The sequence below is a fragment of the Camellia sinensis genome, chromosome 10, assembly GCF_055761805.1.
Source record: "Camellia sinensis isolate YWXY chromosome 10, ASM5576180v1, whole genome shotgun sequence".
Lineage (NCBI taxonomy): Eukaryota > Viridiplantae > Streptophyta > Magnoliopsida > Ericales > Theaceae > Camellia > Camellia sinensis.
In genome coordinates, this window is record NC_138970.1 from 168,558,082 (window position 1) to 168,576,037 (window position 17,956).

At 32.8% G+C, this 17,956-nt stretch overlaps 1 protein-coding gene across 1 annotated transcript; it reads left to right on the plus strand.

The window, feature by feature from the left end:
- The first annotated feature begins 3,742 nt into the window (after nt 1-3,742).
- On the plus strand, nt 3,743-10,126 carry LOC145788691 (transcription factor bHLH167-like). Its single transcript, XM_082893474.1, has 3 exons — nt 3,743-4,044; nt 4,803-5,114; nt 9,829-10,126. The coding sequence occupies exons 1-3, from the start codon at nt 3,919-3,921 to the stop codon at nt 9,895-9,897; spliced, it is 507 nt and encodes a 168-aa protein (XP_082749600.1). The 5' UTR covers nt 3,743-3,918; the 3' UTR covers nt 9,898-10,126.
- Nucleotides 10,127-17,956: the final 7,830 nt, after the last annotated feature.

Sequence of the window (17,956 nt, forward strand, 5' to 3'; positions counted from 1 at the left end):
ACTTGGTGTGGTTCTATAACATTATCCTCATTAAGATATCTTAAACTTGGCCTAGGAATGCCTAGGATGGAATGAGGATGCAAAAATGTACTTTAAAACACTTTTCAAAATTTGTTGAAAACAGGAGTCTCACTTGAGCGTGGCTTTATTCGCTCGAGCGAGCTTACCAAAACAGAGGGGTCGCTTGAGCGTAGACTTCCTTGCTCGAGCGGTCTGTAAAAATGCAAAAAGTACTGGTTGTTGAAATTCTCCGCTCGATGCTCGCTTGAGCGTGAGACACAGTTCTTCGCTCGAGCGCACGTCTCGTTTCGCGAGCGTGCTTCTGCGTCTGCAGAAACCTGAGAGCTTGCAATCTACGCTCGAGCCAGCATTCCGTCGCTCGAGCGGAAATTCAGAAAACAAAGGTGCTCGCTCGAGCGTGGAATCCTTCACTCGAGCGAAGAAGCCAAAATCTGGGTTTTCCAGATTTGCCTCCAAGCTCAAACCAAGAATTAAACTTATCAAAACTCAACCTTTTGGGTCAATTTTCTGAAAAACACTTGGAAGCTCATACCACAACATGTTTTGAAGATCATTTGGTAAAATCAAGCCCAAAGATAAGCCAATTGAACACCAATTTCAAAGAAACTTGAAGAACAATGCAAGAACATAACATGCATGAGTTCTTATGAATTCCAATGCTCCAAAACATGATCAAATGCAAGATTGAACTCTAAAACATGATGAATTCATGGACTACAATCAAAATATGGACATGCATGTGAAAATTCTCATGTAAATGATCTTAAAACTCAATGATATGGACATGCATGCACATATTGCTACTCAATTCAACTCTTTAGGCTATAACTTGACTCTAATTTCCAATATTTCCATGAATCATGCAAGAAACAACTTAAATTCATGTTCAAGAGGGTGGATTTCCTACCTCAGGTCTTGAATTCTAAGTATGCTAACTCAATTTTGCAAATCTTCTTCAATTCCTCTAATTCTCCAAGTTATTCTCTAGATGAAACAATTTTCTTCCAACTCTCTCACGTTTTTGGGTTAAGAAGATAAAGTGAAGAATGATGCTAAACAAATGTAAAGGGTGAGAGAAGTAGTGGCTTTGAATTAAACCACGCAATGGCAATAATGTAATTACTTAGGTTCAATTAGTTTAACATTATTTAATCTAATTTAATCATTCCAAATTGAATTTTAGTTAAATCTACCATAAAATCACATAAATCCTAATTAGCATATAATACTAATCAATTTCTGATTCGGTCGCCGATAGGGCCTTCAATTTGCAATTCGAAGTCAAAACATGAACAGATCATTAAATGACAAACAGATAGAAATGCAATTAAAGCAACACACTCACACACACAGATTAAGATTTCATTCTAATCAATTACTTATCATGCTCAAACACAGTTTAACACTAATCAGAGGTGAGGGTTGTCACAGAAGTGCAGTTCGATAATTATCCTTGAGAAGTATAAATAGCAGAGAAGGCCCTATAAAAAGCCCAGACTCAGATTCAAAAATCTAGTTTTATCTACTTTATTTTCTTTTCAGTTTTACATTTCCTGCTCTTTGTACTTTTGTACTTTAAAATTCCTGCACTGTATTTCGTTCATAGGAGTAATTTCAAGTAGATTGTTGCTGTAAATCTCTACGATGCTGAATTGGATCATTGTAAGTCTTTCATTTTACTTAATGAAATACTGCAATTGTTCTTCATTTAATCATTGTCAGTTTATTCCTCCTAAGCAAAGCCACCAGTAAAAGTCCTCTTCATTGAGTATGAAAGAACTAAAACACAATCGTCTGAAAATTGATTGACAATTAAATTTCTATAAGGACTGATTGATCCTTGCTGGCATGCTCAAAATTACCGTAATAACTTTCGAAAATAAAAAAGTTAACAAATTATGACATTGATATTCTTCTAAAAATGTACTATCAAAAAGTTATTTTGAAAAATCAAAAATTTTAAAATGTAATAATTATATTATTAAAAAAAATTAAATTGCTCAAAAAAATTATTATTTTAAGACAGAAAGGATATTTTCCCCCTAAGATGCTTCCCTTGACATTTCCTTATATTTTTCCGAGAAAAAGAGGGTCGAAGAAATAATTGTTCTTTTAGCGGCGGCTTCCAAACCTAGCGCCGAAATTAGATGGATCATTGCATGTTTTGCATTGGACGGCGGCCTTCCACAATAATTTCTCCTTACACAATGACCAAAAGCAAAAGGACAAATACTTGATACGACGTACTATGCGATTTTTGCTCTCCGGTGACGACAACCGCTTGTAGGGTTGGGTGGTTTTGAGACATTTAACCTGATTGGTAGGATTTATTTTTAATTTAATTTAAATTATTTTGATATATTTAATTCAGTTTAATAAAATAATTTATAATTTTTTGTAAATTAAAATTAATTTATTCTTTGAATGGAGAGAAGAAACTTAATTTATAAATTAAAAATCAATTTATATTTATAATTATAAACTTTAAACTGTTAAAATATAAATTATAATCATTTTTCCACAAATCTAACCATTATTATATCACATGAATCACGATAGCTTTTGTATTATTGTGCAACCATAGGGTATATTTATCCTTTTAATTATTAAAATTTTAAATTTTTCTGCCTCCCTCACTGGCATACACCCACTACTCACTCTCTCTCTCTCACACACACACACACACAACTCACTTGCTCTCTCTCTCTCACACACACTCACTCTCTCTCTCTCTCTCCTCCTTTCCCCCCTCCTCTCTCATTTTTAATAAAAAATTTTAAAAAATTATTTTAATTTTTTTCATTTTATTTTCATAATATATATAATTTTTAATGTAAAATTTTAATTTTATAAATTAATAGCATTGAAAATATATACTTTTAAAATGAGATTAATATTAAATATATTTAATAAAAAATTAAAATAAATATGCACAGTAAAAATTTTAATATATAATTTTTAATATAAGATATTTATTTATTTTAATTTTTTATTAAAATATATTTAATATTAATCTTATTTTAAGGATATATTTTCAATGATATTAATTTTATATTAAAAATTTTATATATATATATATATATTATGAAAATAAAATAAAAAAGATTAATATAATTTTTTAAATTTTTTATTAAAAATGTGAGGGAAAGAGAGTGTGTGAGTGGTATGCGTGTGTCGGTGAAAGAGGGAGATAGCCAGTGTCAGAGAAAATTTTATTTCTTTTATTTTTTAGCTAATTTGGGACATAAATTTTTAATGAGGTAAGATGGCCCAATCTAACTCATTCCCCGAAAGAATTGGAGACAGAAGAGAAAGGATAAGGAGAGAAGCTGGAGAAAATCTGAACTCTTGCTTAATATTAGATATTATATTCTGTTGAAAAGCAAATGATGTGATGTGACACTGGTATAAATATCCTGTCTGTATAGTGTTTGTATAGGTTGACGAATTGTCTAAAACTAATCTCTCTCTCTAGAAAATAATAGCATCCATGTCTCTCTCTCAAAAAAAAATTAGAGCGCATGTGTGCATTCACATACACATACAGGTTGTCAATGGCGGTGTTTGGGAAGCAATTTTTTGGATTTTTTTTTTTTTAGGTTTTTTACTAAAAGACATAAAATTAAAAAAATAAATTCAAACAAAATATCACATCAAATCTTATAGATATTTCATTTTTTTTCTCACAAATATCGCATCCAATCAAAAAAAACTCAATTATCATCACAAACACAATTTTTTTTTTAAGTAATATTCTACAACTAAAAAAATCTATAAAAAAATTCACTTTCCAAATACCTACAATGGATCTGGGCTCTCTCGCTCTCTCTCTCTCTATATATAGCATCTTTGGTTGCTTTGTGGAGAAAGAGAGAGCTCAGATTGAGAAAATACAAAATGCAGCCAAGGGGGAGTGGTAGCTCATCAAAACTTGATCGAAATGAAATTGAGAAAAGCCGAAGATTGCAACTCAAAGATCTCTATTCCAAGCTTGCTTCTCTCATCCCTAACCAACCCTCAGAGGTACTCTCTCTCTCTGTCTCTCTCTCTCTCTGTCTCTCTCTCTCCATGGAGAAAATATATACTTCAATTTGATAATACATTTCATGCATGGAGAAAAAATATATATTTTTTGACTTACTTTTACAAAAAGTTATCTACGTAGCGTTGCTTTTTTCCATTGCAAAAAATTCTCCATTGTTGCCTCTCGGTGCAGGTAGTCTGCATCTTCATTTCACAGTCTCTTTTTGAGAAAAAAAAAAAAAATTTAATAGAAGGGTGATACCATGTTATTAGTATCACTATTTAATAAGTTTTTATTTTTCACCTTTCATATATATATGACAAGGTAATTGTACCTAAAAAATGAGGTTGACTCTCTACATTACATCACGTGACTTTATTATTGATTGATAATACCTCATCATTATTGTTACACTAAATTTTTACTTTCTTTAAAGACAATGCTTAAATTGTTATGCCTTTCATGCGGGTCAAAGCTTACCCAGTAAGAAATTTAGCTAGCTAAGCTATCTTATCACGTTAAAGTTACAACCACAGTTTACCGGCTTTTATGGCCCTGGTCTGTAAATGGACTTTTATGAACTTCTAAAATATTTTTTATGAGTTGGGTTTTCTTTTCACACTCTTACGGATATGAAAATAATGAAAACAATCGGAATCAATTATTATTATAACTAATATTTACGTGTAACATAATATATTTTTGACATATCATCAAACAGTCCATGATTTTTTTTTTTTTTTTTTTTTTTGGATAGGAAGGACTGCCATTACGTGATATGTTGAAGCAAGCCACCAAGTATGTGGTGGAGCTTAAACAGAATGTGGAGGAGCTGAAGCGGAGAAAGGCAGCCCTCAAAGGCGATGAGGGTGGTTCTAAGGAGGAGAGGTCACCGGTCTTGATGGTGCGAAACATGGGTTCAACTTTGGAGGTGAATTTGAGTACTGGGTTGGACAAGGAATTCAAGTTACATGAAGTTTTGAGTGTTCTTAAGGAAGAAGGAGTTGAGGTTGTAAGTGCTAGTTACACTACTGTGGGAAACCAAATCTTCTACACTATTCATGCTCAGGTATATATATATATATATAAAGTTATATAGTCCTAGAAAAATATCCGAAAAATACATTTTACAGTTAAGATTAATTATCCCGACTATATAAAAAATAGATCTCAACCATATATCACTATTCTAAGTCAATTTCTGATCCATATTTTTGGATGCATAGACTCTCACTTTGAAGTAAGAAAGTCTACTTATTGGCTTAGATTTGGGTCAACTGCATGGTTCATTTTTTTTTTTTAAATAAATAAATTATATTCAATATATGGGAAGAAACTTCTCTCCTATATATTATTGAACTACAGAGGTTTAATGCGGCTCATTGTAAGCTCAATTTTCATCTTATTAAGTTTGTTGTGCACATTATTTATACTAAAAAAGAAAGTTGATTTAATCATTTGATCAGATCATATTTGTCTACAAAATATAAACAAATTGTATAATTTTAAAGATAGTCCGTTTATTTTATTTTATTTTAATTTTTCCAGACAAATATAATCAAATCAAATGACTACCAATAATGTTTGATCAATTTACTTTTTTAAATGAATAATGTGTTTAACGAGCTCCACAAAATAAACAATTCGGATGGTAAGATGGGTTGGCTAGGAGCTGCTCCCTTGTATGTATATGTATATACATTACCTGACACATTTTAATTACACTTTAAGAGTAATCATTCGTTTTCTAATTACACTTTAAGAGTAATCATTCGTTTTCTAAATTAATAAATAATTAAATAGAAAAATAAAATGGGTGGATTTGTGATTATGGTTGGTTTTTTAGTGGTTTTTTTAACTTTTTATGTTTTTTTATAAGTTAAAAAAGTTGATGGGTTTAGGAAGCTGTTAAAAAATAATTCTTAATATGATATTTAACTTTTTCAGCTAGTGACAAATAAATTATTAAACTTTTAATTTTTTTTTTCTTAACACTCCCAAACAGTCACTTTAGTCTTTCTTTTACCATTTTTTAAATATAAATAATACATATTTTAATATATAAATTTAACCATCCCGTTAAAAATATTTTGGAAAAATTACATTCTAGTGTGTATTTTCAAAAATATATTTTCAAATCAATAATATACTGTACAAACATTAAAATGCGAAGTCATAATTTTTTCAATAATGTTAGAGATTCACATTTTGTACCCACAAATGTATCAACAATGATGCGATAAAAGTGGTGAGTCTCATATAATTGAGTATATAATCAATCAAAAACTGACACTTATCAAATTATGTCATTTATAGTTGAATTATGAGCGATTTTTGACAGTCAAAATATTTTCCTAATTTTTTATTTATCAATTTGTAATTAATCTTTTAAAACACCACTAACACGTCAATGCATACTCCAGCCTCCACATGTTTTTGTGGTGGAGATTATTTGCTGGTCTTGGATAAGTTGACGTGATGTTACGATTAAATTTTATGGATTAAGGCTTATTTTAGCAATCAGTTAAAAATTAATTTTTTAATTTTTAAATTTTTTTTTGGATCATCTTATCTCTTTATTTTTCTATATATATATATTTTTAAAAAGTTAAAAAATAAAAAAATTGACTTTTAACCTATGTCTCAAAATAAGCCTAATTCAATAAAAATTAATATTTTTGTGTAATTTTTGAAAAATAATATAATAAATATCATAGGTTGAATGGTGTAAACTAATATTCTAAAGGGATTTTTATTGATAAATCCCATCTAAAAGTGTTGTAATCCAAGAAGTCCATGAAGAAATTTTTTAACCTACTTAGTCCCACGTATGTATACTTTTATTCCATAAATTCATTTTTCTTGATTTACACTATTTTTTTAAACTCTTATGCTCTTATATATATTTAATGTTGATATTTAGGCCTCGTTTGACAAGTGACTTTTTTAGTCAAAAAGTCACTAAAAAAATAAAAAAACCAACAATCTATACCAAAAAGTCAAAAATTCTATTTTCTCTTTACTTTTTGTTCATGTTTTCGTAAAAAGTCAAAAAATATCCCAAACATACTAGTTTTTTTTACATCACATTTTAGCCAATAAGTCAAAAAGTTACTAAAAAAATTTGTTCTCAAACGAGGCCTTAATATTGATATTTAATATCTCTAAACTCTAAACCAAAAAAGCACCATTTTCATCTAACTTTAATGTTGATATTTAATGTCCCTAAATCCTAAATCAAAAAAGCTCCATCTTCATCAAACTTATTAAAAAATTTGATAATCTTATAAAATGGACATCTTTACGGAAAGTTCTTTAATGGCTTTAACGCCTTGAGAATTCTCTCTTACTTGATGTAAACGTTCATAACATCTTTCCAGAAAATTCTCTCTCATCTAATATAATGATGTGAACGTTCACAACATGTGAACATTCTTACTTTTAAGCAGTGATAATATGTTATTTTCCCTCTTTTTGTGATTGTGATTGCAATTGGTAATGACAATCAACATTAAACATCAATATCATGTAATTGACAACACATCATGTAATTGCCTCCTTTTATTATGAATATTCACGTCATGTTTGTATTCAAATAAAAGTTGAGGCTTGTGGTTGTGTAATTTGATGTAATGCTGATATGAACCTTAACAACACCTTTATCATAACGTCATTTGATGTGAACATTCACACGTCATGTTTATATTCAAATGAAAGTTGAGGCTTGTGGTTGTATAATTTGATACAATATTGATGTAAACCTTAACATCACCTTTATCACAACGTCATGTGATGTGAATATTCACATTCATGCCATTTAATGTGAACATTTACGTTCATGTCATCTAATGTGAACATTCACATTATCACAAACCGTCATGTTTATATTCAAATGAAAGTTGAGACTTGTAATTGTGTAATTTGATGCAATGCTGATGTGAATCTTAACATCACCTTTATCATAACGTCATCTGATGTGAACATTCACGTCCACGCCATCTAATGTGAATATTCACATCATCACGTACAGTCAACATTTGGATGCGAACATTCAAATGTACAGTCATCTAATGTGATGACGTGAACATTCACGTCATCACGTACAGTCATTTAATGTGAACATTCACGTTATCATGTACAGTCGCTTCGGTTGGCATCTCACCAACTCCTGATGGCGTGTTAGCAAGGGATTGGGCGGGTATATTGCAACCTAGTTGGGATTGGTATGTCTGGCTATGATACTTTTTGCACCCATCATTTTTCCTTTCTTGATGTAATGTGATATTTTTTCATCAATAAAGGTTTCTTTGCTGATAAAAAAAAAAATATATATATATATATATATATTTGGATGCACGGGAACTACCAAAACATAATGACAATAAATAAGGAACCATATTTAATTTTTTGTGTGTAATCTATATCGACATTAAATAATGGTGTGTAGTTAATGCATTTTTTTGGAGTGAAGATATGGGAAATATGAATGATTATGGAAACTACCAAAATATAATGATAATCAACATTAAATATCAACATTAATGAGGGACAGAAGAAATTGAGGGTGTTTTGATCTTCTTATCTCAAATAAGACTTAATAGAATAATAAAAAAAAAATATAAATTGAATAAAATAAAATTCTTAAAAAAAGAATTTTTCCAAAAAGCTCTCTATTCTAAAACCACTCAATAACTTCTCTTTTATAGAACCTTCCATGCTACTTTGGATTTAGGCCGGTGTAGGCAGATTCGGAGCTGACATAATTCGAATATAATTTGCTTAAAAACAAAAATTGAATTCAAATTGAATTCGATTTTGAAAAATTCAATAAAATGTCATTCAAATTTTAATCCGATTCAATTGATATGCAATCAAAAATTTCAAGTTTTATTTTTCATTTTTTAATTATTCAAATTTAAATGTAAGTGATAAAAAGAAGAGAGAATGATGTGATGGCATAGAAGGTGAGTTTGGATGTAAAGAGAGAAAATGAGAAAGAATAAAACAATATATAAGAAACTAGGTGAGAAAATAATTTGTTTTATTGCATAATGACAGCGAGTGATAGAAAATTCATGCATTATACAAATTTATTGTTTTAAGAGTGTGATTAGAGTTAAAGTTTGTTAAGAAAAGATTTAAAAATAGTCTGATCAGATTTATTTAATTCTAATAGTTAATAATCAAACCAATCATATTCAAATTTGATTAAATTATCATATCGATTTTCTTTAATGGATTTAGGTTGAGTCACGTTGAGTCTAATTTGATCAAACCAATCCGGTCATAGACGTTTTATTTATTTATATATATATATATATATATATATATTTTATGGCCATTCACATTCCTACTTGAATGTATAAAAGAATAATGTTACAATGGTAAATTTTATTTTATTTTATTTTTTATATTAAATTTGTTCATTAGTTCTTGTGATACTTAATGCATTATTTATGTATTGGTATCATGCATAAAAATTGAAATTCAATATATTTAGAGACATCCCTTTAGTTCGTCTTAGAGAATGAAATTAGAAATTCTATTTTCGTCTCATTGTAAGTCAATCATTTGTTCAATTTGAAAGATGCTTCATACATTATTTATGTATTGATACTATGCTTAAAAAAGGAAATTCAATATAATGAGACACGGGATAATAAATAAATATTATATAAAAATTTAGTCATTACAATGTTAGTAAAAGTAATTTTCATTGCATGATGATGTTGTTGGAGTGGGTCCATCAACCATATTAACACAAGCTGACTGATGATTTGCAGATTTTATATTCAAGAATTGGGATAGAGACTTCAAGAATGCAAGAAAGATTGAAGGGACTTATTCATTGAATGGCTGGAGATAGAAAATGATCAAAGATTTTTGGACTTCGTAGGGATGTACCGCGTCCGCTGATTCCATCAATTCGATCTAAAAAATTAATAGAAGTTTTTTTTTTTTATAACATTTATTTATTTGTTTGCACACAAAATTTTGTTTGTTACACTCATAATTTTGTTTGTTGCATTCAATCTTCCACTCTCTCTTTCCTCTTTTTAAAGTTCAAACATTTTTCTCTTCACTTCACATTCAATATTCATATAAATACACATTATATATATATATATATATATATATAAAATTTACTAAAAGTCTTAAAAAGGTTCAACTAAATACACCAAATTAAGCGTTAAGGGTAAACTACCAATAAATTCTAATAATTGGATTTAATTTCCAACAAGTTTTATTGAAAATAAATCCTAATAAAATCGTCATCGAAAATAATTTTTTGTGACGATTTTTTGTATATGTACCAAAAATTGATAATTAGTGGCTTTTTTTGTCACGATTTTTGTAAATTGTCGCTAAAACTTATAATTAGTAATGTTTTCTGTGACGAATTTTTTAAACTGTCGTTGAAAGTTAAAAATTAGTGACTTTTTTTTAAACTATCGCTAAAATTAGTGACTTTTTTTTAAATTATTGCTAAAATTATAATTAGTGACATTTTTCATGACAAATTTTAAATTGTCGTTGAAAATTAATAATTAGTGACGTTTTTTAATAGTGCTTGATAAAAAAACGCCATTAATTATAATAGGATCTATTGGATAATAAGTCCACCTATTAAGACGTACACGTAAATCCCCCTTACGCTAACTTATATATCTAAAGATTTGTAAGATGAATCCTACCATAAGGTTTTTAAGACTACATTTGTCACACCCTGAACTAAATGCCATAAATCGGTTCCCAACAACATATACACAATGACATAAACAAAGTAGTATTCTTTTATTAATCAGAGTTAATTTACAAAAAGGACACATGCCATATACATTCACAAGCTTTATCCTGAATCTATAGCATGTGATACCAACTTAATGATCAACAAAATAAATGCCCTACAGGCTTACATCTTTCCAAGACTGTACCTGGTTACAACAAAATAGAGAGTCTTAAACTCTATACATATAAAGTCCTAGGCTTGTACCAATATTAAATACAAAATGAGAAAATAAAGCCTTCAGCTCCCCGGTTCTCCCAAGCTAAGTTCTTAGAGGAGACATGTCACCAGCACCTGAAAATGGTTTCCCAATTAGGGTGAGCCAAAGCCTAGTAGAAACAATATAACACAATATATGAATATTAATAAAGATATAAGTAAGATGCACATGCTCAATTCCCAAATGACAAATCTTTTACAACCTTTTTCAAAACTATGTTATGTCAAACTTACATCTCAAACCATTAGTTATACCCACTTCATTTAGTTAACCAAACCGAGGATATACCCTGTAGGCCTCCAACCAAACATAATTATCATATGAAATATATTCATTTGTCATTTTACGAAAATTTCGTCCACAGAAATCGGCTCCCATGTATACGCACGGTTTTCGAGACTCTCACCTTGGACACACAGGCCAACTTAGTTTAATGGAGTCCATCATCTTTCTCCTTCCAAATATCATACATGTACAATGTATATAAATCATAATCATATTCAATGATAATGGCTAAGAGATTTGTTTCAATTTGCCTAATTCGCATGCAATTTCTACAACAATCTTGGTTGTCCTCCACTGATAGCCTAAAATAGATATTTCTCAACAGATATACAATCTTTATAACGGATAAATTGTCCAAATTTCCATAGGTGCGAGATAATACAGATCTAATTCCATAATTTATATAAACCTCCATCCAATTTCATATTCCCAATACCAATTTAATTATTTATACAAAATAATTATTCAAGACATTTTAGGGCAAAACCCTATTTTTTTCAATCTCATTCCAAACACCAAAATCAACCATTTTAACACAACACAAGCTCATATCTACTCCCATAACCATTTCCAATACGTTAATTCGAAAATCTTTTTTTTGATTTTAACCAAAACCCTAGGTTTGTTCAAATTCACAAAAAGTCTCAACATTTCTTACCCATCAACAAATAACCAAGTTAAAACTCATAGAAGAATGTAGAAAGTCTTTACCTCAAAGTGAGAAGACGAGCAAAGCAAAGGGGAACCTTCAAATACACCGAAACCCACTTTCGTTCGGATGAAAAAAGAGCCCACGACGTACTCTACCTTTTTAACAAAGGCACAAGAGTGGAGAAATCACTAGATCTAGATGAAAAAGTAGAGAGAATGTAAGTTTTAGAGAGAGAGGGTCTCAACTTTAGGGTTTGAAGAGAAATAGATTTGAAAAAGTGATGTAAAAGTTATTTTCGCGAATTGATATATGCACAGTTCGCTCGAGCGCAAGAGTTGACGCTCGAGCGTTAGACACAATAAGTTGTTCCGCTTGAGTATAAGAAGTGACACTCAAGCATAAAATGCACACTCCTAGTAGTTTTGCAGACAAAAGAACATCGCATTCAGAACGAATTGATTTGAGATTCGGGCATCGTCAGCTAAATGTTAAGGCAGAGGATGTTGAGAAAACCGCATTCAGAACGAGGTATGAATATTTTGAGTTTCTTGTTATGCCATTTGGAGTGACTAATGCTCCGGCAGCATTTATGGACTTAATGAACCGAATTTTTAAAACCTTCCTTGACGAATTCGTTGTGGTTTTTATTGATGATATTTTGATTTATTCTAAAGAAAGACTTGAACATGAACATCATTTGAGAACTGTCCTACAAATACTTTGGGAAAGGAAGTTATTTGCTAAACTAAAAAAATGTGAGTTTTGGTTGGATGAAGTTGTTTTCTTAGGGCACGTGATCAACAAGGAAGGAATTTCAGTGGACCCACAGAAAATAGAGGCAATTGTGAATTGGCCTACACCAACAAATGTGACAGAAGTTCGCATTTTCATGGGCTTAGCTGGTTATTACAGAAGGTTTGTGAAAGACTTTTCGAAATTAGCTGTGCTTCTTACCCAATTGACACGAAAAGGGCAACCGTTTGAATGGAACGACGAAAGAGAAGCTGCCTTTCATGAACTAAAAACGAGACTGACTACGGCACCAATTTTGACACTACCTTCAGGTATGGAGAATTTTGTAATTTTCAGTGATGCGTCTTATAAAGGTTTGGGTTGTGTGTTAATGCAGAACGGAAGGGTTATTGCTTACGCCTCCCGATAGTTGAGGCCACACGAGAAGAATTATCCAACACATGACCTAGAATTGGCCGCAGTTGTTTTTGCTTTAAAAATCTGGCGGCATTATTTGTATGGAGCAAAGTGTGAAGTCTACACGGATCACAAAAGTCTGAAATACTTCTTCATGCAGAAGGAGTTGAATATGCGATAGAGGAGATGGCTGGAACTGATAAAGGATTATGATTTAGAGATTCAGTATCACCCCGGGAAAGCTAACACAGTTGTCGATGCCTTGAGCAAAAAATCAACCGGGAGTATGGTTTGTTTACTTACTGAATAGAAAGAAATCTTGCAAGATTTTGAGAAGTCTGAAATTGAAGTGGTAATGTGTGAATAGGGCAGATTGATAGCTGCTATTATAGCCGAGCCGGCAATCATTGATGAAATCAAGCAGAAACAGAAAGAGGATGAATGCCTCAAGAAAGTGATTGATGAATTTGAAACAAGTCCGAAAGCAGAGTATAGTATTGAGAATGAAGTGTTGAAGTTTCGAAACCGAATGTGCGTCCCGGATATTCCAGAACTAAAGAGAAGGGTTTTAGATGAAGCCCATAAATCAGTGTTTGCTATGTATCCGGGTAATAATAAAATGTATCGGGATTTGAAACAAACCTATTGGTGGCCTAAAATGAAGAAAGAGATTGCGGAATATGTGTCCAAATGTCTTCAGTGTCAGCAAGTTAAAGCTGAACATCAGAAACTAGGCGGTCTACTGCAACCCCTTCATGTTCCTGAATGGAAGTGGGAGCATGTGACTATGGATTTTGTTGTTAGCTTACCTCGGACTTCTCGAGGTATGGATTCTATTTGGGTTGTGGTTGATAGACTGACTAAATCTGCACATTTTCTGCTTGTCAAAACTACATTTAATGCTTATAGATTGGCTACTATTTATGTTGATGAGATCGTCCGTTTACACGGAGTTCCGGTATCTATTGTGTCGAATAGAGATTTGAAATTTGTATCTAGATTGTGGAAGGGTTTGCAGGAAGCTATAGGGACGGAACTAAGGTTCAGTACTGCATTCCACCCACAGACAGATGGGCAATCAGAATGAACAATATAGACTTTGGAAGATATGCTTCGAATGTGTGCTTTGGATTTTCAAGGGAGTTGGGAAGACTATTTGCCACTTGTGGAATTTGCTTATAATAACAGCTTCCACTCCAGCATCGGTATGGCACCATACGAGGCTTTATATGGTAGAAGGTGTAGATCACCAAATTGTTGGACAGAGGTCGGGGATAGAGCTTTACTTGGGCCTGAAGTTGTGCAAGATACTTCTGAGAAAATCAAAACTATTCGGCAAAGGCTCAAAACAGCTTAGAACCGACGAAAGAACTATGAAGACGTTCGAAGAAGACCTCTTGAGCATGAGGTCGGTGACCATGTATTTATTCGTGTGTCCTCAATGAAAGGCCAAGTCAGGTTTGGAAATAAGGACAAGTTATCGCCCCGTTACATTGGGCCGTTTCAGATTCTGGAAAGGCTTGGTTCAGTTGCTTATAGAGTTGCTTTGCCACCAGGACTCGAACAAATCCATAATGTGTTTCACGTGTCGATGTTGAGGGGTTACCTCTGAGATCCGTTTCGTGTGATTGATTATCACCGGGTAGCTATTGATGAAAATATGGAATACGCCGAATGGCCGGAATGAATTGTTGATCGGTAAGTGAAACAATTGAGAAGCAAGTCCATCCCAATGGTGAAAGTAGAATGGAAAGAACACTATGGGACGGATGCTACATGGAAAAAAGAGGAGGAAATGCGACTACGCTATCCACATTTGTTTCCCGACGAAGGTAAAATAAGTTTGGAGGACCAAACTTCCTAAAGGGGGGAAGACTGTGATACCCTTGTTCCGTAATATGTTAATTGGTCCTTAATATGAGTATGATTATGTGTTTGATATGATTTTGTGTGCCATAATGTGAAAATATGTGGTTTTGAATTTCTATCTGTTCACCGTAAGAATATCTGTTTGATTATCTGCTTTGTAAATTAAATTGAAGGCCTTATCGTCCACGAAACCCGAAATCGATTACGCCATTGTAATTAGCGTAATTTTTAGAGCCTACGGTGAAGTTTAATTGAAAAATTGATTCGGATCAGATTAAATTGATTAAATTAGTAAATTGTTGCTCAATTATTTTAATATTAAGAATTTTGATTAAAAGAGCTTTTAGTGGGCCACTTTCACTCAAATTCCCTCTTTAGTTTATTTTGGCTGATTTTTGACTCTAAGAGTAGAGAGAGGGTCGGCTAGAGAGGGTGAGAGAAGAAGAATTGTGTTTGGCTCAAGGTTGTGAAGAATTGAAGGCCAACTCTAGATTTGACCATAGATTAGAAGAATTGAGCCTCTAGGTAAGTGAATTCATGATTTTAATGTTGTAAATTGTGAATTCAAGTTTGATTAATGGTCAAGAACATGAATTAGTTTGATTATAAGGAAATTGAGTTGTATTTGTTGAATTTGAAGTCTTAGAACACATGCATGTAAGAAATTGCGATAAATTTCCATGTTTGAGCATAAAGTATGTAATCCATGTTGAGTTTTGATTAATGACCATGTATTTGATAATCTTTTCACCAATTAAGTTGAAGATATTGTGTATATTTCACATGCAAGTGCAAATCATGGGAGTTTGAGTCTTGCATGTTTGAATCTAGGGTGTTGGTGATGAGTTTGAGTTAATTTGAGACATGCATGTGATTAAATTGTGAAATTGAGCTTCATTGTGTTGTAATTTGGTGTTTATACCATGTTAGAATATGTATATGTGAAGTTTGAGCTAAAATCATGCATCTAGAACCTTTGAATGTCGAATTGAAGCTCAAGAACATGTTCTAGATTTTCCAGAATTTTGATTCTCACTCGAGCGTGAAATTTGTGTTCCCAGTATTTTCTACAGACATGGTGTCCGCTCGAGCGGGGAAGTTCATGCTCGAGCGGGGTGCCATGTAGAGAGGCCTTCCTCTTGAGCGCCAGAGTTCGCGATCGAGCGTAAATTTGACATATCCAGTACTTTTGCAGGCCTCAAGGGTCTGCTCGAGCGGGGAAGTCCATGCTCAAGCAGGGACCCTGTTTTTTGAAATTTTGAAAATACATTCTGTGTTCCGTTTTCTGTTCTCTTTTGCTTGCAAGCACTCTTAGGCATACATTGAGCATTATAAATGAGTTAAAGAGATAAGAATGAAGCCTAAAGAGGAATATGTGGATTTAAGAACGGATTGAATTGTTTATGACCCTTTTTGGTTCATGGAATGTATATGGTCGAGCTCCAGGGCAAACCAACCAACCGGTCACTGTGAGTAATATTGATATTTTGAAACTTGTCATTTGTCCGATTGCTCATTTCTTTAGAAGCCTTATAAGTGCTAGTTTGAATTATGGACAAATGTTTGTTATGAATAACTGAATGGGCCAGAGGCCATTTTGACATAAATGAATGGGCCAAAGGCCATTTTGACATGAATAAATGGGGCAGAGGCCATTTTGACTTGAATGAATGGGCCAGAGGCCAGTTTGTCATGAATGAATGGGCCGGAGGCCGTTTTGACATGAATGAATGGGCCGGAGGCCGTTTTGACATGAACGAAAAATGGGCCAAAGGCCAGTTTGTCATCTGAATGGGCCAAAGGCCATTTTGACACAAATGAAAGTTTGAATGGGCCAAAGTCCAGTTTGTCATCTGAATGGGCCAAAGGCCGTTTTGACACAAACAAAAGTTTGAATGGGCCAAAGGCCAGTTTGTTTGAAACCGTAGTCACTTGACCTAAATTGTGTATATATATTAAATAGAAATATGAATTGGGCCTAAGGCCGTTTGAAGCATGTTGTTCTACATATCATCTGTATAGCTTCTTTAATTGATATTATTCACTGGGCTTTCGCTCACGTTCATTCATGTGTTTGTCGGTGAGCCAAGAGAAGTCCAAACCCAGCCCCAGTGAAGTCTATGTGGAATAACAAAGGTTTTAGGAGACTCAGCCCTTGTGTCTCACACATGAGACCTGTGTTCGCCCTTTTGTTATGTATTTATATTCTGTCATGTTGGCGAAGAGTTTGCATCTGTTGTATATAGTCGTGATGGGTTGACTTAGACTTATATGATCCTATATGTACAAAACCTTGTGTGGTACATATTTTGTTGTGAATTATTAATGTGCATATGTATGGTTGTTACGATGTGCCATGTAAGCACAGCTCTATGGACAAAGTTTTAAATTGCTTTTATTTGGCCCCCATTAACTCTGTTAAAATACGTTAGGTTTGGTTTGATGCCATAGGTAATCTCATGATTACTGGTCGGTTATGTCCTTAACCCACGGGGGCGGGTTCGGGTCATGACATATATACCTTTCTTTGAGGCAGCTCGAGTAACTCTAGGAGGAGTTGAGGCAGTAGGAATAGACTGTGTGGTGACAGGCACAGGAATTGAAGTGGTAGGAGCAGTGGAAGAGGTAACAACTCCAGCTCCTTTGGGCTTGGCTTGGGGCACATCCAACACCATTAATAAGTCTTGGGAAGGAATGGCCAAGTATACCTCTATATTGGTCACCCACCAGTTTTGGTACCTTTTCAATAGGTTACTTTGAGGAATAAAAGGGATATACTTAAACTCAATCAAGTCTTAGATAAATTGAGAAGTTGCTTCTTCTAGTCTGGATCTTCGAACCTTTAACTCCCTACTAGTAAGACTTAAATTGGTCTGGCTGCAGGGAGGTATTGGGACCCCTTGTGAGAGGCCAAATTGCCTAGCAAATTGAGCAGGACAATAGGGCTCA